Here is a 23683-nt window from a genome sequence, read left to right on the forward strand (position 1 = left end):
CCCACTGCTAGCAGAAGGCAGAGACATATATTAGTCGGATCGAGTTCCATGCATCGGTTTTCTCTCTTTTAATCATCTGGCCCCAGTCACTGAATCGTGGGTGATCATTGGCTAGCTCGCTCGATCAGCACGCAGTAAGTGTTCTCTTCTATATCGCATGTAAGTTTACAGCCACTTTATATCACGCTTAGATAGTTGGTTGGCTAGATAACCTGCATGTTGAGCAAGCAGGATAATGGGCTCAGTAATTTTTTGTTCCACTGCATCGATTGATCCTTGCTTAAACTTTTGAGATACTTGGATAAAGATATTAGTGCAACATTGCATCATTAGTGATCAGGGGCAGATCCACCGTCAGGGTGGAATGAGTTCAAGCCTCCTACCCCAGGCGCACCAGGGAGCCACCCAAAGCCCCTCTTTAATTTTTGGGCATGAAAGAAGAAGAGAAGGAGGAAGAAGAGGGAGAGACCCGGCCCCTACTTGGTGACTGTGGATCCTCCATTGTTAATGATAAATTAATTAATATTAGAAGATAGCTAAAGGAAGGCCTGCAGCGCGCGATGTATACATATATCAGCTGCTGTTTAATTTCTCTATAGATCATGTTGATTGTAGTGAACAAATTAAGCTAAATTCCTGAAAGTATATGACATATATATAGATGTGTCGTGCCTAGAATTAAGGGAAGGTTTAGAATGAAGTATAGCTAGCTAATTTGCATATATATATCTATCCCTCCTAACATGCATGATGCATCGAACTTTTGGTTTCTCTTCATTAGGCTGCAATGGACCAAGAGCTGTGGCATTCTGGTCTGAGAGTTCTGGTTATCGACAACAACTCTTCATACTTGTCAACTATGGAAGAACTACTTATGAAGTGCAGCTACAAGGGTAATGCATTAGACAATATTGTCTACAATACTTACAGAAAGAAATACTTCTTGTCTCGATATACGGAGGGGCATGCATGTTAAAATATACACGCAAACAGGCATGGGCAAAAGATAATTGTTAACCCTTATATAGCATATTTATCAAAAAATACTTAATTTGTATATTAATTTATAATATCAAGCTGGCTAAGCTTGATATCAGTGCATATCATCGTATAGCTAGGTGTACACGAGTTCTCTATTGTTGAAAGGTGTACTATTTGTATCCTCTTAAGAAAAGACATAAAAACTTTTTAGGAAAATATGAAAAATATTATTGACTCGTGAAAACATTTTATCCTCTCTTTTTCTGGACCATGATTACATTATTTTCCTTTAATTATTTTTATTTAGAACATAATTTCATGTAAGACTTGTGGCGTCCTGAGTTCCAAATTAAATAAATCCTGAAGTCCTAGAATGTGCCACCAATCCACAATATTAGCTTTGTCCAACAATATCTTTATGGATATTTTAAATCATCCATATAAAATCAATAGGAGTGGATTATCGTCTTAAAAACACTTCTGTACTATGCTTTATTAGGTCTCGGAAATATAATGCGGCACATGTAATTTGGCAACTGAAGACGCCAACATCCAAAATGACGGTTACTTTTAACTCAAGTTAGTAATAAGTATTGGTGTTAAAACCCTCAAAACACACCCTCTCCTGCAAGAAATAAATGTGCACACACTTTTCTTAGTGCGTGGATACCCTTTCCTTAAGGTACATAAAATCGAGCTTAGTTTCCACACCTCCTTCCCATTTGTTAAACCATTGTTACTCCCTTATATGGTTGGTGAAATCAATTTAATTTTATCTCTATATATTGACTAAATGTTGCATTGTTTTAAAGAAAATGGCATAAAATAGAGTAAAATAGAGGAGCTGGCCAATACTGCAACCTGAATTCAACTAGAGTATCGAGTTAAAAATACAAATGAAGTATCAGAATGTTTAATAAGCACATCCCCAAGATGGTCGTGCGTACTCTGTTTTTTTTTTCAAGTAGATTTGGAAGGTACAGTGGAGAACGAAAAAACTACTCACCAAAAGGACCAACTAGTTTTCTCATTTTACCATACTTACTAAGGACCAATTGTGGTGCTAAAGTTGGGGCTTGGAGAAATGAAAAACAGAGAACTTTGGATTCTATTGGAAAAACATTTTTCCAAATGGAAGAATTATGAAAGCAAAATGAGTTTGCTAACTATTCATATCGACTTTATTACCATTTTTTTAAAAGATAATGTATTACCAAAATATTACATTATGAATATATTTCCCAGGTAATAATATATAATGATCTAATGTAACTACACAATCAAGTGAGGCTGCAAATATATTTAATGTTTTCATACATATATATAGTACGTTTTCTGATATACTTTAGTCAATAATCCAGTCACAACATATAAGAATGTCAGAGAAGCAATGTCCTTCATCTATGGCAACCTGCAAACAGTTGACCTCATCATTAGCGATGTGTTCTTTCCAACTGAAGACGGTTTGCTCATTTTGCAAGAAGTTACCTCGAAGTTTGACATCCCTACCGTGAGTAAGTTTCTCTATCTCTATATAGCTAGTTTCCTAAATTTAGATGCATTCATTTAATTTTTCTTCTCCTTGAGTGTCGCCTCTTTCTGCTTTCTCTTGCACCAGATAACGTGTCTCTCGATTACCCTATGGTTTTATGAGTTAATTAACGAGTCCAATACATTACTCATTACATTTGTGTTTCTTTGTGTGGGTGTTTTCTGTAGTGAGAATCCAATCCAAGCGAAGTGTTAGTTACTGATTAAACTTATATCCATCTTAATCAACAGTAATGTCTTCGAACGGAGATACGAACACAGTGATGAAGTACATCACCAATGGGGCTTCCGACTTCCTGATAAAGCCTGTGAGAATCGAAGAACTGAAGAACATATGGCAGCATGTGTTCCGGAAGAAACTCAGGGAGCACAGGAAGAACAATGATGCCCAACACATCGATCAGCTGTTCTATCCACCAACTGTAGCTCCTTCTACGTGTGCCGTTAGAACCACGGGTATCACCGAAGCTACTACTACAATGGAGAGTGATATAAGAGAGATCAATGGGATGGTCACCGATATCCGGGATCTCAGGAAGTCAAGGCTCAGCTGGACCGTGCAGCTGCACCACCAGTTCATTGCGGCGGTGAATTCCCTGGGAGCTGATAGTGAGTATTGATCTCATTGCCTTTTAAGTGATGTTTGCCTATGTATATATTTCTTTGTTTTAATTGGTATCACTTGGTTTACAGAGGCAGTTCCAAAGAAGATATTGGAGATGATGAAGGTTAAACATTTGACAAGAGAGCAAGTTGCAAGCCACCTGCAGGTAATTATTTCGGATATGTTCCCTGTACAATTCATGCATGCATGCATGCCAGACAAATATATCACTTAGGGTTGTCTAAGAGTCATTCTATAATTAAAAAAAGGATTGTTTAAGTCCACCTCATCACACACGGTTTCTCCAAACCATCTGAGATAGGCCGTCATATATAGGCGTGTCTGTAGTAGTGAATCCTGCCATGTAACATGCATGCATGATATATATGCCTCATTAACAATCCATGTTTTCAATATCAAACACTAAAAGGCGATTAGATACACCCAGCCGATCTAGTTTCTGAATTTTGTGATAAAAAATTCAAACAAAATGTAATGCCAATTATCTAACATCTACCATGCTTAATAATTTTGCTGGTTGATTTTTATCGATGGATTCTAAATCTATTTTAGATCTTTACGAGTCTTTGCAACTGTACATATCACCTTAAAAAAAATAAAGATTGTAAAAATAATTTATGTGAATTATTGACTTGTGGGTAGATTGTTACATCGGTTGCCACACATGTAGTCTCGAGAGGGATCACCAATAAACTGATCACAAAGGAACTCGTTTTGGAAAATACCATCGCCTGTCAGCCAATTATCTTAGATTTTACAGTTTTTATTTTATAGACTACCACCTATCAGCAAATTACATATATTCATGTTTCGGAACGACCAATGTTTCTACATATGGAATAGGAAGAACAAAATGAACAGGTTCTAAAGATGCATGCATGTGTAGCTAGCTCAAATAACTTTCTTTCTAGAAATGCATACATATCACTTCATTATGTATATATAATTAATTCTGTTGCGTGCGCCATGTTGAGCCAGAAAATCTTACTTTTGAACTGATGCAGAAATACAGGCTTCATCTGAGAAAATCAACTCAAACATTGCGCAAATATGATCCTACTTCATCTTCAAGTCATCCCAATAAATCAAACATTCTTAAAACCCAACTCAACCGTTCTTCGAATTCAATGTATTTCGATCAAGATGGATGCATGGAGATCACAGACTACTCTTTGCCCAAGGATGACCTATCAAGTGGCTTGGATTGTATGCTGGGAGAACGAAGCAACTACTCACCTGAAGGTTTTCAGGATTTCAGATGGGATTCAGATAAACAGCCATCTGAAACAGATTTATGGAATTTCGAGGCAGAGTGACTCTATCACTAACAGCATGCATGTCACGAAGTGTAAGTAATTAAGTATATGCCCCAGTTAATATGTCGTGTGCTGAATAAGAGTCTGTGTAGAGTAGTACCTTTGATCTCCCCAGAAGTATGTATTGACTACTTGTATCATAATTTCATATTAATTGGCAATATAAGACTGGTTTGAAGCTCCCATTACAACAAAAACTATAATCCACGACCGGCTATCACTGCCAATTTGGCTAAAACTGGCAATGACAAAGTACCACAGTTGGTTTATAACCTCCAATGGCCAATTAATCATTGAGACTATATGAACCGCTAATGATATAACCAGTGGTGATCATCGCCGCCAGTTCGTGGCATGAACCAGCAATGATATCCTCCTTATCATTGCCAATTCATGTTACAAACTGGAGTGATACATCACTGTCAGTTCATAGCATGTCGGTTCTTAGCATGAACTAGCAATGGTAGTATCTTATTACTACCAGCTTTTATCTTAAACCTATAGTGATAAGTGTATAATATATATTGGTCAATCTCTCTTGCCCCAATGCCTGAGCAGAACAGATAAGAGCTCAGTTTTTGCTCAGCGCTAGCCATTTGTGGTGACTTGGTGCTTGAAGGCTTCAAAATTGGGAGGAATCCACATTCCTAGGTGCTACATAGTTAGTAACTTGATTTATATTTCATTTGTAGTTAGCTTTACTTGCTAGATTGCTCTAGGTTTTCAATGTAGGTGATTACTACATGGTGATGAATTATCAAGGAGATAGAGCTCCAATTGAGCTATAATTTATAAAATAGATTGCAATTACCACATATATATGTATGGAGATTGCATAGATCATGATCTAGCTCAATTGTAGTTTGTGGTGGATGAGCTCATAAAGGAGATCTTTTTTTCATTTATATTGTTCATATAGTTAATAATAGAGCTAACTTAATAGCAATCTATATAGATGAGTTACCTAGATTTATAGGAATTTACATTAGCTATATATGAGCAAATTTTAATCTTAATTAAGTAGCATTACATTAATTTTAAGATTACTTATAAAATATTGTGTGATCAAATATTAATTATTAAAATTAGGTTTTTAATTGCGACTATTCTAATATAATTTAGATAGATTAGTTACATTATTTTTTAAATGCATTTACCCCTTAGTACATTAATTTTAATTATTTAGTATTATATTCTTATTTGATGTTTATTAATTTAATGGATTTTTAGATAATGAATAAAATATTTTGTGAGTATCGATTAATTTACTAAAATTTAGTTTGTTATAATTAATTATATATGGATGTATGATGCAGACTATCACTCCCTAGAGTTTATTAACATAGTGACTGCTTTTCTAAGAATAGTCATGGAGTATAAGTCAAACTACATATGTTGTTCCTACGTTGATTGCAACAACGAGAAACATTTTTCTATCAACTTGATTAGAAGGGTTTTTAAGATCGGCTATATCTGCTGGACCAATCATGATGAAGATGAGATTATACAGAAAGGACAAAACATTGTTGAAGAGGACAAAGACAATGATGTGTCAGCTGAAGCCAAATATGGTTTTGATGCCCAACAACCCAAGAAAGTTAGAGGTTTGGATAGCGAGAGAGCACATAGATTAGTTCAGTGGAATTTTTTAATAGTATTATTTTATTGAAAAAATGCAAAAATATGGAGTGCTGTCAGCCTACGTTGCGGTGGGCCATGGGTCCTATCGGCATGCAATATAGGCCAAAAGGGCCTATCGACACACCATGTGCTGACAGGCCCCTAGGTACCTATAGATAGGTATGTCGGCAGCGGTGTTGAATCCGACTGGCCTGTCAGCAAGTGGTTTGCCAACAGGCCTATTGGCACATCGAGTGCCGACATGTTAAGTTTTTTTAAATAAAGTTACTTGTTGTATTGAACTATTTTTTTGGAACAAAAAATTTATTTAACGGAAAATTGCAATGGTATACGACGCAATGGCTTAATATTGAAATGTTAATTTATCCTACAATGGCTATTGAATAAGACAATTTTATTTGCGCAAAGCACAGATAGGCCACACACCGACTCTAACATCGACAATGGCATGCTCGGTACAATTTTCATACCAACATAGACATGTACCGACTATGAACCTAACATGCCTTAGGGAATTTGAAGAAGCCATTTACTACTGAAGCAAACCACAAAACGGGCCACATTAATAGTGTCATTTGCATGTATGGTACAATTTTCATACTAACCTAGATATATAACGATTATAAACCTAACATGCCTTAGGGAATCTAAAGAAGCTATTTACTAATGATGCAAACCACAAATAGGCCATATACATAATGTAACAGAGACATTGGCATGTACGGTACAATTTTCATACTATCCTAGAAATGTATCAATTCTAAACCTAACATGCCTTACAGAATTGAAACAAGCTGATTACTACTGACACTCTACTGAGTGCAGTGGGGGTACTTTCTCTTTCTCACAGCCTCTGGTCTAGCTTCAAGAGCCGGACGTGCGCTCTCGCGCTTCCTATCCCTATCCGCCTCATGCGGCTCCTCCTTCAAGCGATTCTCATCCTCTCTCAATTTTCGTTGTTCCTCCTGTATGCGTTTGCGGGTAGGCTCTCTCCTCTCGTCTGCTTCCATTTCATGGAATCATCTCCATGACGCCTAGTGTTGTGTGTGCAGGAGGAAGACATCTTCTTGACTCTACTCAATATCCAGTTATTGTATGAAGTCACATAATGGTGGCGGAGACTAGCAAAGAAGAAAAAATTCATCAGTGGTTAATAGCAGATAGTTGTGATATAGTTTTGCAATATATGAGTACCTATCTGCGGTAGCCTTCACGGTTTCTGCCCTCCGATGGGTCGTACTCGTAGTTGGAGCACATGAAGAACTTCCTATTGTAGGTGTTTGAGAAGTCATTGGACTTCTGTAACAGTCCAAATTCTTAAAACCAAGAAAATAAAAACTTTTTCAAAAGAAATTAAAACGAGCTTTGCAAAATTAAATAAATCCCTAAGTGTGTATGTGTGCTTTATACATATATACATATATGTGAGTATATGTATTATATGTATTTTACTGCAATCGCTTCATGGCTTGCGTGCCTCGTGCCCTTCTATCTGCAGCTTGATCTCCCTCTTCTTTTATTGTGGGGCTTCATTTCTCTTTCGCTCTTCATCCTCACGCTTGATTTTATCAAGGATGTCGCACCATAGCTCATAATGGTCCATCTTACCCTTCCCCACTTTGGACCCAGACCCGATAGCAATGGAAGAAATTGTGTTGGACTGTGTTGGAGATTAAGTTGCCATGGATGGGTTACCCTTATATTCACAAGGGGGGAACATGTGTGGTACTATAGAAGAAGGGATAAGGTCATGGGCGAGTGTTTTCTCATCATTTTACTGCAAGGAGTAAGGATGTATCCAAGCTATAGGTGTAGGCTGGATGTAGGTGCAAGTACAGTGGATGTGATGCGTCACACGCTCAAGCATCTTCTCTGACAACGTGGAGTGGTTCTTTTACATCGTGTAGGAATAGTCTCAACTAATGTTCAATGATACAAGAGCAACGATAATTGATTCGTAGTTGTTATCTGCATAGAGGAGAAATGATACATATGGAGTGGTGACTTTTCATCGTAGCAGGGATAAGGTCAAGGGTTCATGTTTCATCACAAATTTTTGTGAGGTAAAAAAGGTTTGTACAATAATCGCTGGTGATAATTCATTCGGTATGGTTATGTAACACAATTACACTAGGATACGGCACACACATATGAAAATTACAATTCTTGTTGTGTTAGGTATCATGGTCGATACAAAACGTAAGCATAACATGTAAACACGCCTTAAGGAAAGTAAATAGGTAGCATATAGTGGAGTCACACCATAGTCAATCCTCAACACTTGATGCTTCTTTCTTACGCGCTTGTGCGGAGGCTTCTTTCTCATGCCTCTAATTCGGCTCGTCATCGTCCCACTTAATCCTTTGATCCACCCAATCCTGGTCCTTAGAGGATACGAAGTCATCGATCCACTAGTGAAATGTACACACTCCGGTTGTTGGTTGGATGCAATTTGTTGCCTACGGACGAAAAGTGTTAGTACATGAAGTGAATGGAAAGTTGTATCATTTCAAAGTAATTACCTGAGAAGATTCACTCTCTTTGGAAAGCACATCTATGTTTGAGCAACAGAAGTACCTCCTCCTGAAGGTATCTAAGTTATGTGAACATCGAACACTGCAGGTCTATCCACAATGGCATTTGGGCCTCGGCATACCTTTTGGCATTAAGTGATTTTTGAATGCATCCCTTCTTGGATCATTTGGTGGATGACCATCAAATATTTGCGTGGCCCTTCTCCATATACCTCTTCCCTCCATGCTTAGTGTTAGCTATGTTCAGATGGTCGAGATGGAGGTGCCTTATATTGACGAAGGGCATCGGATACTCGGGTAAGGTCATAATCGCGTATCATTGTAGCGGTAGGGAAAACCCTGTGCATGAGTCAATGTTGCAGTGCCTTTTATTGACGAAGGGCATTGGATACTCTGGTAAGGTCATAATCATGTGTCACTGCAGCGGTAGAGAAAAACATGTGCACGAGTCAATGCTGCAACCCTGCAGTGCCTTTGGGTGGTACCCCTAGTAAATAGACTTTTTAGTGCTACCCCTAATAGGCTGGTGTAGTCTAGTCAATAGGCTTTTTAGTGCTACCACATCTATCCACTACCGCCAGGACTTCTTGTATATAAACAAAACCCAATCAAATCTCTGCTCACACATCTCCTAACCTTGAATTGAATCGAGATAATGGCATATCCTCATCCTCTCAATGGCCCCATCGATCCACCACCTCCACACCCCAATTTAGACATCTATGTTAGAGATTACTACATAAACCGCAATGCTCTTCCTTGCTCATTTTGGCTACCATGTCAGCATAGAGAGGACGTTGTAGTCCAAGTTTATGAGCATTTCGGTGACATAGGCTATCTATTCTTCCGTTGTCCACATTTCAAAATACAAATAAATAATACTCACTTTCTTTGTGATTTTCTCCACACCATGTCACACCCGGTTTTATAAAGGGACAAAACCAGATGTAAACCACATGTATGCCAGGATCAAGTTTCATACATGCAACGACTTCATCAGTGTAGCACACACTGTATCATTATTACAACGCTTAACTTAAACAAAATAGAAAGACCTCAAAGTCTTTAACTAAAACACACTAGCAAAACACAGCGAAGCTCCCATCTTCCATAGGAAATCGACCGGGGGATCCACCAGCCTAGCAATCTTCATCTTCATCGATGCAGTAGTCTGGTTCTTCTTCATAGTCTCCATTGTCTGAGCAGCGTTTTGATGTACATTTGGATGAAAATAGAAACTGTGAGTATATGTCGTACTCCGCAAGTATGGGAAATAAATGGCATGCAAGCTTAAGTAAAGTAACATGCTATAATATATTAAATTTGCATAAATACCAACTATGCTATTGTAGAGTTATAAAAGCATCCTATTTAACTATGTGATTCATCACTAGACTTTCAACTCCAAGAAACATCTCCATATGTTTCGCAACTACCCGAAAACCACTTCAGATTCTCAAACCATCTGACTTGATACCCTCCACAGGTAACCAAGAACCATCCAACCAAACCAACTAAACCAAACCAAATAATCATGTGAGGATCCAAGTCTCTCATAACCGTGAGCATGACTGATATATCAGATTTTACACTCTGCAGAGGTTGTCCAGCTTTCCCCATGAGTTGTCATTTTCCTAGTTGCCATGTCTGCGAAACACTTAACACACGTCAGTGGTGTGTCACCCGGAAAGTCACTACAAGGCTGTTACAAGTTTCATCCAGTATGTGCACTCCCGCTAGGTCTCACCATCGTTAAAGTGGTTTTCATGCCACCCAGAAGCCCCCTTTTGCACCTTGTAGTTCTAGCAAGTTTTCACCCATCCCTTCCATTACACATCTCATACCACTAACCAAATGGTCCTGGCCTTAGCCGTCCTCACACATCCACTCTTCCGTTTGGCACACACAAAAACTGGAATCCACTAATTAATAGGCCAAGCCTGTCCCATACCAGGTCTCGTGGTTGGTACGATACTTCTTGGGTTGTCGCTCCACTAACCGGTCCTTACTTAGGTCACTTGAGCAAACACTAAACCAACAACATAACTATGACCACCATCACCAACACCTCTTTGCTCAAGGCCTAAGGTTCCATGTTGCTATACCATTAACAAAATTTCCCAACTCATAGTTGCATAGTTTATTAGTCATGTTTAACTGGCTACCCATCCATACCCTTGTGCAAAGCTAAGCATAAGCTACCCAACATAACCACTACTGACAACTAGGCGACAAGGAATATATGGAACAGGGTACTATACGTAAATAGGATTCAGGATTAACAGCATGCATGTTTGAAATAAAGAACGCATTTGAAAAACTAGGATTAGAATGTTCAAGGACACTTGTCTCTTCCAACTTGCTGCTTAGACTCTTCAAAGACTTGGTACTGGAGATTCTCGAACTGCTCCTCATCTACTCTTAAAACACACCGGAAAAGCACATACAAAAACTAACTAAGAATAGTACACCAAACAATAGCTAACATATATGAAAAAGGTACTAAAAGATAGTACACGCTGCTACGAACACGAGAGCAAGAAAATCGCCTAAAACGGAGCTAAAATGATAAAGTTACAAGTTTTGGATTAAAACTGAAAAAGAAAAGGACTTGTTTTGAATAAAAAGAGAGGTTGGGGGCCTTTTTGTAAAAATAGAGGGACTAATTGAAAATATGAGAAAGTTTAGGGACTAAGATGTAAAAAGACATGAGCTTTTTGGTAAATTCAGAAAAGTCCAGGGCATTTTTGTAAAATTGACCTTTTTCTCGAATTAAAAGTAATTAGAATTAACTGGGTAAATGGATGGCTGACGTGGCTAGTGACTAGGCTAACACATCGTCAAAACGGTTGATGGGGATGTTGTGGCGGACGATGACGTGGCTACCATGTCGGACCGAGGCGGTGGACCATGCACACAGGTGCGGTGGACCGGGCAGGCGGAGGAGTCCACGGGTCCACAGTGGATCGGGCTTGTACCTATTTGGCTAGATCCGATCTGGGCTGCTCGGTTCAGATCAGACGGTTGAGGGGGAGAGGGCTTCGGCCGGCTGATGATGTGGCGGTGGAAGGGGATTAGGCGGCAGTAGATTCGCCGGTGAGGGCGAAAACCTCGTCGCTGGGCTCGGGGAACAACGGTGAGCGGCGGAGAACGATGCCGAAGCTACGGAGAACCCGTTTGAGGGAGAAGCGGGTGTTACCGAGACTCACTGAAGCGTGACCACGATGCACAGCAGCGGAGGAGACCGGCGAGCGGCAAAGGGGCACTTCCGATGACCGAGATGTGAAGATGAGTGCACCCACGCACTCAGAGGAAGACAACGAAACCCACGGGTGGCTCGGCAACGGCAAAAGGTGGCGGAAATAGCCGGTGGCGAGCTTCGGTCGAGAGGCAACAATGGTGGGCGACGGCAGGCTAGGGTTGGTGAAAATGGATCAAAAGGAGGGAGGGTCCAGACTTATAAAGACGGGGAATCACATGTGGGTGTTCAGATATGGCTGGGGGGTTGTTGGGATTCGGCTCTAAAAAGCAGCGGTGTTCATATCCGAATCAGGCGACGTGGAGTCTGGCTCAGGCGCTAGGAGGAAGACGGCGCGGGACCCGCGCTACAGAGGGAGGAGGTGGCTTCTTACCAGGCACCCACAGACCATGGCGGGGAGCGGCAGCTGTGCCTAGCCTTCGGCCGGCCTAGGCGAGAGGCGGGGTGAATGGGGGAGGGAGCAGGGGCTCGGCCAGGGAGAAAAGAAGGATGGGATACCGAGGAGAAAGAGAGAAAAAGGAGAAAGAAAAAGGAAAATCAGCTCATGGATGAGAAAAGAGATTTTCTTTTTATGAATCATTTTAAAAAAAAATCCAAACTTCAAACAGCGCACCTCGAGGTTTTTCAAAAATTCTTTTTCACACAATAAAACTCTAAGGCATGTATTCCAGCATGAATGCATACAACCAAGATATAACCTATGACAAGATTAAATTTATTTTAGAAAATAGGTTCTAACCTATTCTATTCATTTAAACCCTAATTAAATTCTAGGTAAATTTTAAGGAATTATGAAATAAAAAATCAGGGTGTTACACACCGTTTACTTATCTCATAAACCACTTTTTCCAGATAGATGATTGTGGTTTTCAGTATTGGATTGACCCACGGATAGAACAACACATTCAAGAATACATCTGTCAGTTACACGTCATTATCGCGGAACTGCAGGAACAATTGTGCCAAGAGAGAGCCATCAACATCAGAAGCCACTATATCCCACCTCACATGGTAGGTTGGAGGAACAACTGGGAGTAATATGGATGTGTTCTAGTGGTCGATTGAGGATTTGATTTCGTATATGTACCTAGTAGTTCATTCTTAGTCAGTATGAATAGAAGAAATGTATCACGATGTGCTACCTTAACCTTTTGTAATAGTTTATTGTACCGTGTTATCTGTAATTGAATAAATTGTACCCTATAATGTAACGTTATATTTTGTTTGCACGGTACTGGTACTAGGTTTTGTAATGCGAATGGTTTTGATGTGGAAAGTTGCAAGTCAATGATTTATTACCTGACAGGCCGGCATGCAGATACGTTCGAAAGCGGATCAGATTGCATGATGCTACACTTTGTGATGGCACGAGAACACAGGTAATAAAATAATGTAGTATCGAAATAAACATCATGCATGACATGACAATCACATACTAGAAATAACATAAACATGTCTAAGTCCTATCTAATGGTGCAGTCAAGGGGCATTGCCATGGCCATGCGCACCACCCTCTGCCTGCCTCCTGCTCTGTGACGCACCCGGTTGATGAAGAACACAAAGGGGTTGCACTGATGGTGATGAGGCCATGCAACGTCTGGAGGGGTGGTAGGGTTGGGCTGTGATGACTGTGTCGATGGAGGCGCCCCGATTGTCTGAGACGGGTGCTCCTCATCGATCGTGAACTCCAACCAGTCATCCGGTATAGAGTGCGTCGAGCTAGGCACTACATCGAAGGACGATAGAACTGTTGCATGCTACAACTATGTCAAAGGTTGTGCATCACATTATAATTAAATTGAAAGGTGTAATGCTAAGTGATAACATTGATAGTGATGGACCTGGAACTGTACCACCAGAGCAGAAACCCGGAGTCGACATGTACCATGGCGGTGGTGGCTGAGATGACGAGGTTGGTTCCATGTACAAGCGTGGAGGCGTAGCCCGAGCGCGTGACAGAGACCTAATATGTGTGGTAGCCTCGACGACATCTAATAAAATCTAGCACGAAGCATGATGAAAGCCGTCGAGGCAACACCGTGCTAGTTGACGCAGATCGGCCATCAGCTCTCCCGGGTCAACCCTCGGTGGGACTGACTCCCAGCAGTCCACAAAGTCTAGTAGCTCCGTGCCGATGTCCCTAAGCATGTTCGACTTCAATGCATGAGAGAACATATTTAATATAAAAATGGAAGTCAGTACAGTCTAACAAGCCTCACGTACTAGTATGTGGTACACCACCACCGACTCCGTAGCAAAAGTGTTGGTGACCTTCGGCTCGTGCTACGATGGCTACAGAGGCATTAGGATGTACTTAACCCGCGTTGCCTTGTGGAACCAGTGCAGGTACACATCCTCTGTCCTCAGGTTGTAAGGCCCGCTAGGGACGTGGACGTATGCAACCATGTCCGCCCACTCCCCCACCGATGACTGCATCTTAACCCTCCATGTTGCATCTTACGCGATGCCTTGAGCCTTCATCGTCATGCTGCAAGGCGAATTTATGCTTAAGAAACTAAAAACATGATTAGTAAAGAACCTGTAACAATAAATACTTATAAGTGAGTATTGTTCGTCAGTTGCCGTGGCAGGGGGAAGAGTTGGTGAAACCCAAACTTCTTGCATACTCTGTTCAGGTAGTAGGGCTCGACCTGACGTCGAAGACCATCCACCGAGTCGTAAGCCAGAGGGCATGGTCCTTGTGGCACAACTCAGAGAGGCCAAGAGGTGAGCACATCATGAGCGTCTCGTGGTCGTAAGGTGCCCAACGCACCCTATCCGTCTGCAGCTAGTTGAATGCGGCAATGAACTGAGGGGGTGATTGGTTGGCTGCACGAATGGATCTCGACTCCATGTATGCGTATAATCTCAGAGAGAAGCATGTTTGGTTGCCTGCATGCACTGTTCTAGTCTGGCCCGACGAGTGCAAATGTACACCCGTAGCCTGGCTGGGCAGATGCAGGCTGTTGCATCCGCTCATGCTAGTGGGCCAACTTGTCAATGTCACAAAATCACCTTCATGCGAGCAACCAATCAGAACCTAAGCTTTTGCATCCACTCATGCACCTCAGATTCAATCAACCAAATAGAAACTTAGTTCAGCCTGTCTAGACAGATACAACTAACTAAACACTCTTCTCTTCAACACTCTTGCATCTGCTCAGCCTGCTTCCCCTCAATCAACGTATATGGTCCATGAGAGCAACAGGACATGTGAGGAACCAATCACACCCTGAGGGTACAAAGCATGTGTCATCGCTGTCACCCACCTCGGTTGCAAGAAAAAGAAAAGTGTCATGCATATAAGTGTAATGATAGAACAGTAGTTAAAGAAATGTGTTAATTTGTATTACTTACGTCACGCTTGCACCACCATCATAGGACTATCCACTGTGTCGTGCAGGCCGAACTTGTCAGGGATGTAGAAAGAATCGTCGTACAAGCTCAGATGCGGCTTCTATATGTCGAAGCGCTCGTACGCCCACAAGGTTACGAGCATCAAACAATCTATAATCGACGAGGAGTCACTCCTCCTGCTGTAGGCCCCGCACAAGGCCTTGTACGTCTGCGCTAGGACCGTGGAGCCCTAACTATACTGAGGGACCTGCTCCAGGGGGCCATCTGCAATCTGCTGTGTGAAGATGAACTGCTTGCCGACGGTGTCTGCGTGCATGCTAGTGAATAGGACCAACCACCCGAACACCCATAGCAGGTACACCTCCAGATGTTGTCACACTGTCCAGTCCTCTGACTCTAGCATCAGGCAGTCCACACAGAATTTCTTGACCTAGGCCTTTGATGGACTGTGGGGTGAGTTGAAGCCCACCTGCTCAGGCTGCTAACCCTTAGGGAAGACTCCAATGAACCTAGCAAGGAGCCTGTCCCTCCACCCGGTGTGCAAGTTCGACCGGAACACTGCAGTCCCCGTTAAGGGCAATCCCAATAGCATGGAGACGTCATGAAGCATAATAGTCATCTCACCTACGGCCAGGTGAAAAGTGTGCATCTCCGACCTCCAGTGAAAGACTAGTGAAGTAAGTAGTGCCTAATCAAGGGGCATCCTGAGGACCCGGTCCCTAGTCGGGTCGAGGAGACGCGCCACCAGAAGGAGACCTGATGCCCTCAACCTACGAAAAATAAATAATGAGTGTTAATTATCGGATTCTTTTGAACAACAAACATATAATGAATGAACTTATTACCTTGTGATCTAGCACTGGTCAAGCCTCTAGAAGTGGTCTAGAGTACATGAGCGCAAGGTGGGGTACAACTGGGTGACGTCCAAGTGTGTCTGATGCGACGAGTTGATCACCGGGTCGATGAGCTGCATACCTAGAAGCAAAAATATTGTATTTTATAACGTAATGAATACGACAAGCACATAGTAATGCAACGCAAAATATGCAAAATAAAAATTGAACTCGAGAGAAATAAAACATAAATAATAATACATAAATGAAACATAATATGAGGAGAAACGTGGCATGTTGTTCGAAAACATCATATAGTACAACAAATTATGAGTACTTCCAAAAGTTTGTAATATTACAACAAACAGTAAAGTAGTGTGAGTATAACATAACCCAAACGGTCCAAATATTACAACGTGATCCAAATATTACACCAAATATTAAGGTTGCCATGTACTTCGAATAATACATAATACAACATTCTCCAAGTATTACAAACCTTGCGTCGTCCCTTTCCAATTATTAATACAACATGGAAACAGTAATCCCTTGGTTCAAATAATAGTCTTGTTCGACAGAATTTTCTTCTTCTTCGGCTTGCGTACCGGGACATGCCTAACCTCCTTGCCTGATGCTAGAGTGTCCACCGAATACTTATCACATTGCCAATCGAATGCTGACCTAAGCATACCAGGCACACATTGTAGGCTCTTTCTCCCTCAGCATCATCCATATCGTTCCTAATACGCCAGATCTGGAATCCAATACGCACCATTTTTAGGCGGGTTTGTGAAATATTTTACCGCCTGCCACCCAAACAACTCACTGGCCCTAGTTCTTTCTATGGCTTCCTTGCAGTAGTATGGTGACACGAAAAACTCCCACTCTATGTTGCCCTTCACACAACAAGCAAGCACATGAGAGTAAGGCAAATGCATCAGTGATGGCTTGTTGCAAGTGCACTGGCACTTGTTGTCTGTTGGCCACAAACTATTTTCCATTGTAATTTCCTACCGATATTCAGTTTGCCATTGTCATACAACATCACATCGAAGACATGCTGATGGTCACCAACAACATGAATTATGTGGGACTTGCCGTTCCCGCTCTTCTCTTCCATGTAAGACGTTATCTTCTCTGTGTACACCCTTGCGGGTTTCCCATATGTAGTGTGGCCTTACTGTAATGCTCTTGGAGATACCATTACGTCCCATGAATGATTCCCTCCACAATTGCCACCAATGGCAGTGACCTATTCCCCTTCATTATCCAATTGTATACCTCGGCGAGGTTAGTTGTCATAATCCCATAACGTGAACCATTAGTGTCCACAATCAGTGCCCATTTCTATAATGGTTCATGTCTGATCCAGTCAGAGAAATACTTAACCCTCCTTCCACCCTTCCTTCTTTTGGTCACACTCTGTGGCTCAAGTGGTAAATGCTCTAGGCCCTCAAGCTCCTCCTCCCTTGGTACAATTGGCTTCTTCAAAACTTCATCCATGTGCTTACCAGTTAGTTTATCCAACTCTTCCCACATAGCATCAAACTTCCTCCTTTAGTTCTGTTTGCACAACTTCTTAAAAAGATCCATTAACCTCTTGCTCTTGAATTATTTATAGAAGTTTGCTCCGAGATACCGCAATGCACCAACAGCTATGCAAATATGGCCACGACAATACCCCCCTGCACCACTCTACAATGTGTTGATAGTGTTCAACAAGCCTACATGAAGATCGTGAAGGGCACACACGTTAGGCCTATTACTGTCAACACCTCTCTTTACCCATTGCAAGAACCACAACCAACTATCCTTTGACTCGCGTTCAACGAATGCAAAAGCCAAAGGCAAAACCTAGTTCTCACCATCTACCCTAATAGCTATGAGTATCTGGCCCTAGTATTTGCATGTGAGGAATGCCCCATCCATGCATATCACTGGCAGGAAATGCTGGAATACCTCGATCATATAGCCAAATGACCAGAACACTCGCTGAAGGACTCGATCTCCATCTTGATTCATGAAATCATGATTAGGAATACAGCTACCCGAGTTCCTCCCCTGAATAACCTCTAGCAATGAAGGTAGGTTGTGGTATGAGTCCTTGTATGTGCCAAACCTCTTCTCTAACACCTTTTGTTTTGCTCTCCATGCCATGTCGTATGAAATCTCATACCCAAATCTGTTGTCGATAGCATTCGTAATTCCAAATGGGGACATACTAGTCTTCTTCACAATTTGTGGGTACATCTCCTTTGCAACATAATCAGCGGTCATGTTCCTGTGTGCTCGTAGAGGTTGGCTCAATTTGTACGTATGCGGCTCAATAATTGACACTACCTATACAGTGTCCCACATTGGCAAGAATCCATGGACTCATCACATGCAACCTGCACCTAAACATTTCACGTCGTATGTTCGAGGATTGGAAACTACCACCTTGAACTCTCTTTACTCCGACAAACACTATCTCTTCACTGCATATTGCAAATGGACCTTGTCATGAAACACCTGGCCTTTGGTCACCATGATGAAATCATACTCCCATGCCGACTCATGTTCATCATTCACTGTCAACTTTTCCATTGCAAAATTCGACCATTCCTCCGAGATTCCTGCACCTGAGTCCACAAATGTGTGGAACTCATTGTCATCTACCTCCACAATGTCCACAAGTGCCTCGTCCTACTCCCCCCTGATCAGCATGGATCGTAGCCTGATTATCTTCCCCGTCATTACGTTCTTCTCTTACTGTTTGTATATCAACCGTGCACTAGTCTGTAGTGCTTCCTCCGCAACCACACTATCCTGCACCTCCTCATGGAAAACATTTCCACCTACAGCTTCTATAGTACTAGGCCTGTCTTCTGTCGAACCAACATCACTCACTTCTACTAGCATGCAGTGGGAAAAACCCCATCTCAACCCCAGTGAAAGAAATTGCTGGCATTGCTTTGAACATGTAAGCCCCCTGAGCTCCCATTGCCAGCCGCTTTCTTGACGTCTAGGAATCAGAACCTTCACCGTCAACCACTTATGTGCCAGACTAAGTTGCAGAAGATTATACAACTGTTGGAGCAAGAGTTCATCTTGCCCCAGCAAGTACGATGAGAGTTTCTTCTAAGGAGGAGACTCAAGCTTGGAGACGAAGTTTGAGAAGAAGGAACACCACAAATATATTAATGATAGAAAAATGTGTCACTCTGGGAGAGGAGTATCACAGCGCTCGCTGTGATGTGTTTTCGTTTTTGCCGTTCTGTTAGGTTTTTTCTTTTTTAGAGGGCCATAGCCTCCTATTTATAGGGTCATACGTAGCTTGGTGTACAAGTTATTATAATATACAAATATCCAAGATCCGGCTAAATTACTGAGTCTTATCCCGGATAACTACCTTCTATCCTATCGGGAGATAAATATCCACCGTGGTAATTACCGTGGTGCCTGCCCCCTAAAGGGGCGAGCCGATCACCAATTGTGGCCCAACGCCACACTACCAGGGGTGTCAGGATAGGTACCGTCATGCAGGTGTGTCAGAGTGGCGTCCACTAGCCTAAGCATTTAATGTTGGTCACCTCCTCGCAGGCAAAGTACGACTGGTTCTTTCCTTTTGGCAGATTTTTCCTGAGGCCTGATGACTCGCCCAGTAACCTCTGGGGAGTCGGTCCGGGTAGCAGGAGGTCGAGCCTTCGGGAGGCTGAGCTTCGAAAGGCCGGGGCTTTGGAAGGGGGAGGCTTCGGGAGGTCGAAGCCTCGGAGATCGAGCCTTCGGGCGGTTGAGCTCCCAAAGGCTGAGGCTTCGAAAGGCGGAGGCTTTGATAGGCCGAGCCTTTGGGAGGCTGAGCTAATTAAGCCAAGGGGCCATCGGGGGTCCTTAATAACAACCCCCAACAGTAGCCCCTAGCGAGGGCGGCCAGCGGAGCGATTGGGCCCACGGTTCCTTCGGAGCAGGGCCCCCCGACGGTCCCTGGCTTGTGGTTGATGGCTCATAGTTCGAGAATCGCTTGGCTTGTCCAGGACGGTTTGACCCGGGTGACGGAACGATAAGTTGGATGACGTTGGCCACAGGGGGCATTGAATGTGCCTTGGGGAGAGGTGTAGTCCTGCCCTATATGGCGGGGCGTGGGATGTGTGTTTCTTGTCGTTGGGGGGGCAAGGGAGTCGGTTTCACTCCCCCATGATTTCGTCCTGGCAGGAGAAAGGATAGCACGTGCGCCCACCTCTCGGACGGGGCAAGTTGCTCCCTATTTGTAGCAGGAGGGGGATTGCCTAAAGCAACCCTTTTGCCAACTCCTCGTTCTCATCTGCCTTTGTCTTCAGTGCCTTTTGCCTTGTGAGTTGTTCCTTGATCCCTACTCCCCTCTCTCTCGTAATCCAGCGCCTTTCGCCACCCTCTTACGGTTCATATGGCTGACTTGAGTACCCCGAGTGAAGCCAGAAATTGGGCAGCGAGGGAGATGGCTAGAGTAGCCGTGGCGGGGGACCCTCAGATGCCATCGGCTTCCCCGTTGCTGATGGGGCCGCCACTAGGAGTGGAGCTCCAGCGTGCCAGCAAAAGACACTCCCAGCAAACCACTATGCTAGGAGCGTCTGTCATCGGTGACGAGGAGCTCGACCGGATGGTTAGGGAGGGGAAGATCCCCCCCCCCCGAGCTATCGCTTAGCCTTCGCTGGGCGAGGAGGTCCCGAAGCCTCTGGCCCATGAGGCCGTGGTGTTTGAAGCCTTCTTCGAGGCGGGCCTGTGTTTTCCCATGGTGCCGTTGCTTGAAGAGGTGCTCCGCCAATTCTACGTGGAGCTTCTGTAGCTTCACGCCAACGCCATTGCCCGCCTGGCCACCTTTGAGTGGGCCATGCGGGCAGAGGGGTGTGAAGTGAGGGCGGATTTCTTCGCGGCACTTTGCCAGCTGCCAACCGAAGTTGATCAAGGCCAAGGGGACGAAGAGGCCCCTTAGTTTTGGGAGTATCAACTTCCAGATACGACCACAGTATCGTGATACCTTCCCAGCGAAGGCCATTAATGATCGGTGGTATATCGGCTGGTTACAACAGTGGTTTTACTACAGCATCGGCCCCGCATCGCCCCTTCACTCCACGAACCGGGATATCACGTATGTTTCGGAGCCGAAGACGGGGATTACGGAAGACCAGTTCGCCTCACGCTGGCCCTTCTTTGGAGAGTGACCGAGAAGATGAGCATGCATGATCTCGTGGAGGAGTTCACCATGTTGCGTGTCCGGCCCCTCCAAACGGGCTGGAACTGCATTTTCGAACAAGGTGCGGAAGAGTGGTCGAAGGTGTATTCCGGTCTGCCCGTCAATGCTGGTGAGTTCCCTTTGTAGTTGGGTTCTTAATCTGCTTTTACCTTGGCGTGGGGGCTCCGGTATGACGGGATCCTCCAGAGCCTAGGGCTGCTAGGAAACAAGCGTGTGCAAGCCCCCCTATTCATGCGAGGACACTCCAGGCCCGACGGCCTTCAGCATCCAGAGGCTCGCATACTGGTTCGACGGCCGAGTCGTCGGAGGTGCCCCTAGTTCGTAAGAAGCATCTAAGACTGGTTGGGAGTGTGAGTGATCAATTTGGATGCGAGGACCAGGGTGGCAGCAATGACCGGGGTAAGACCAGGCCTCCCCGGATATTGCGGGTCATGGCCAGAGCCAATGGAGAGGCGTGGCCTCCGTGGACTTCGACTTTGGTCTTGTTGACTCGGATGCTGAGGATGCTACGGGTCCTCTTGTAAGAGGTTTGAGGGAACCAGGTGTGATTTGCTTTGTTAGTCAAACCCTTTTGGTCGTGTGCTGGGATCTTAATTTGTATTTTTTTTTGTAGCGACCTTCGAGGTGGATGTATCCTTGACTCCACCCCTTAAGGCCCCGGAGGCCCAGCGGGGAGCGGGGACTCCTCCGGAGGGGTCTCCGAGGACCGTCTTGGGGAACGTGGCTTCGTTCCTGCGGGGCCCTGAGTCAGCTGGTGGCCCACCCGCGGCCCGTGTGGCCAATGTGGCCAACGCAACCCGTGTGTTCGTCGAGAGTAACATTGACACCCTTCGGGCAGTGGTGGTAAATATGCGGCGAGAGCTGGAGGAGGTTCGGGCATCGGAGGGGGCACTGCGTTCGGAGGGGGTGTTATTGAATGTATTTAAAGTTGCCTAGAGGGGGGTAAGTAGGTGTTTCTAAAAATTAAAACTTAACAGCGGATTAAACAGATGCCGGATACTCCGGTAAAGGTCGGATACTCCGGTTTGGCCGGAGTATCCGGTCTAGTCCGAAATATCCAGGCTATACAGGATTTAGAAAACAAATGAAGCTAGACAAGTATAACTAGAGACTAAAAGATAACTCTAGTTCTATTATCAGGAAAATTCTTAAACAACAAGAGCTAACAGCAAGATACTCACAAATACTAATATATGGGAAAAATTCCAAAACTACAACAACTAGTAAAACTTGCACAAGTGATGAAACAAGAAATTATCCCGGAGTTCGGCCACCTCACAAAGAAGTGCTTACGTCTCCGTTGAGGAGCTCACAAAGAGCCGGGTCTTTTCCAACCCTATCCTCTTCTAGCGACCACAAAAGATGAAGCTAGATTTTCTTACTCAAGTCGATGTCGATTACAAACTTCCCGTGGCACTCTTTAATGGTTGGGTGATCTACGAGCGACGCCTTGCTATCTAGGAGCACGAGGCTCCAAGAGAAACGATCACAAATGTAGGCTTGATGATGAACTCAATGCTCAACAACTCAATTTCACTTCCAAACACAATCTCTCAAATTTGGTGCAAAATTAAGCACTAGAGATGTTTGGAGGGCTTTTAAATGTTCTTGAGAAGCTTTTTGAAGGTGGAGCTCAGCACCAACAGCAAGCAATAAATGCTAGGGGGTGTGAGGGTATATATAGCTAACCCTCAAAAACTAGTCGTTACTGTTCTGACTTACCTACCCCGGAGTATCTGGTGAACACTGGAGTCTCCGGCCTGAAATCCAAAACGGGCTCAGAACGGTGTCAGAACTAGCCGTTACGGTTCTGTTGAACTTCCCGGAGTATCCGGTGAACACCGGAGTCTCCATGCAAGACTTAGTCACCACGAAGAAACAGTCCGGAGACTTGCCGGACTCTCCGGCCTCTCCAGGTACCAGAGTATCCAGTAAACACCGGAGACTCCGGTCATTTAAATTAAAAAGCTAACTGAGACTCTCTGGCAGTGTCTCTCTCGGAGACTCCAACAAAAAACTTTTTCTACCCGGAGTATCCAGTGAACACCGGAGACTCCGGTCTTTTTCTATTAAAAATAAAAGCTTCACCGAGGCTCTCTGCCGGAGACTTTCTTGGAGACTCCGGCTAAAAATTCACCAACCACCGGAGTATCCGATGAACACCGGAGACTCCGGACAATTAAAAATATTTGGAACCGAGGCTCTCAGGCGGAGTCTTTCTCGGAGACTCCAGCCTAAAACACTGAGTACTGGAGTATCCAGTGAACACCGAAGACTCCGGACTCAGCACAATCTGCCTATTTCTCCCGGTGTCCATGGGTGAATATGTCTCTCAACTATTGGTTCTAATAGGTTACTTTGAGCATTGAGACACCAT

The 23683-nt window shown here is 43.6% G+C and overlaps 1 protein-coding gene across 1 annotated transcript; it reads left to right on the plus strand.

The window, feature by feature from the left end:
* Positions 1–787: 787 nt before the first annotated feature.
* On the plus strand, positions 788–4656 carry LOC133903850 (two-component response regulator EHD1-like). The gene is made up of 5 exons (XM_062345318.1): positions 788–893; positions 2343–2495; positions 2764–3141; positions 3226–3302; positions 4162–4656. The coding sequence occupies exons 1-5, from the start codon at positions 788–790 to the stop codon at positions 4471–4473; spliced, it is 1026 nt and encodes a 341-aa protein (XP_062201302.1). The 3' UTR covers positions 4474–4656.
* The last annotated feature ends 19027 nt before the right edge of the window (positions 4657–23683 follow it).

This window comes from Phragmites australis, chromosome 21 (assembly GCF_958298935.1).
Source record: "Phragmites australis chromosome 21, lpPhrAust1.1, whole genome shotgun sequence".
Taxonomy (NCBI): domain Eukaryota; kingdom Viridiplantae; phylum Streptophyta; class Magnoliopsida; order Poales; family Poaceae; genus Phragmites; species Phragmites australis.

Excerpts from the sequence above, each read along its gene's own strand:
- LOC133903850 (XM_062345318.1), top strand. The coding sequence starts at position 788 with ATGGACCAAGAGCTGTGGCATTCTGGTCTGAGAGTTCTGGTTATCGAC. Across the intron at positions 894-2,342 it reads TATGAAGTGCAGCTACAAGG|TCACAACATATAAGAATGTC; the intron begins GTAATGCATTAG and ends TCAATAATCCAG. Across the intron at positions 3,142-3,225 it reads GAATTCCCTGGGAGCTGATA|AGGCAGTTCCAAAGAAGATA; the intron begins GTGAGTATTGAT and ends CTTGGTTTACAG.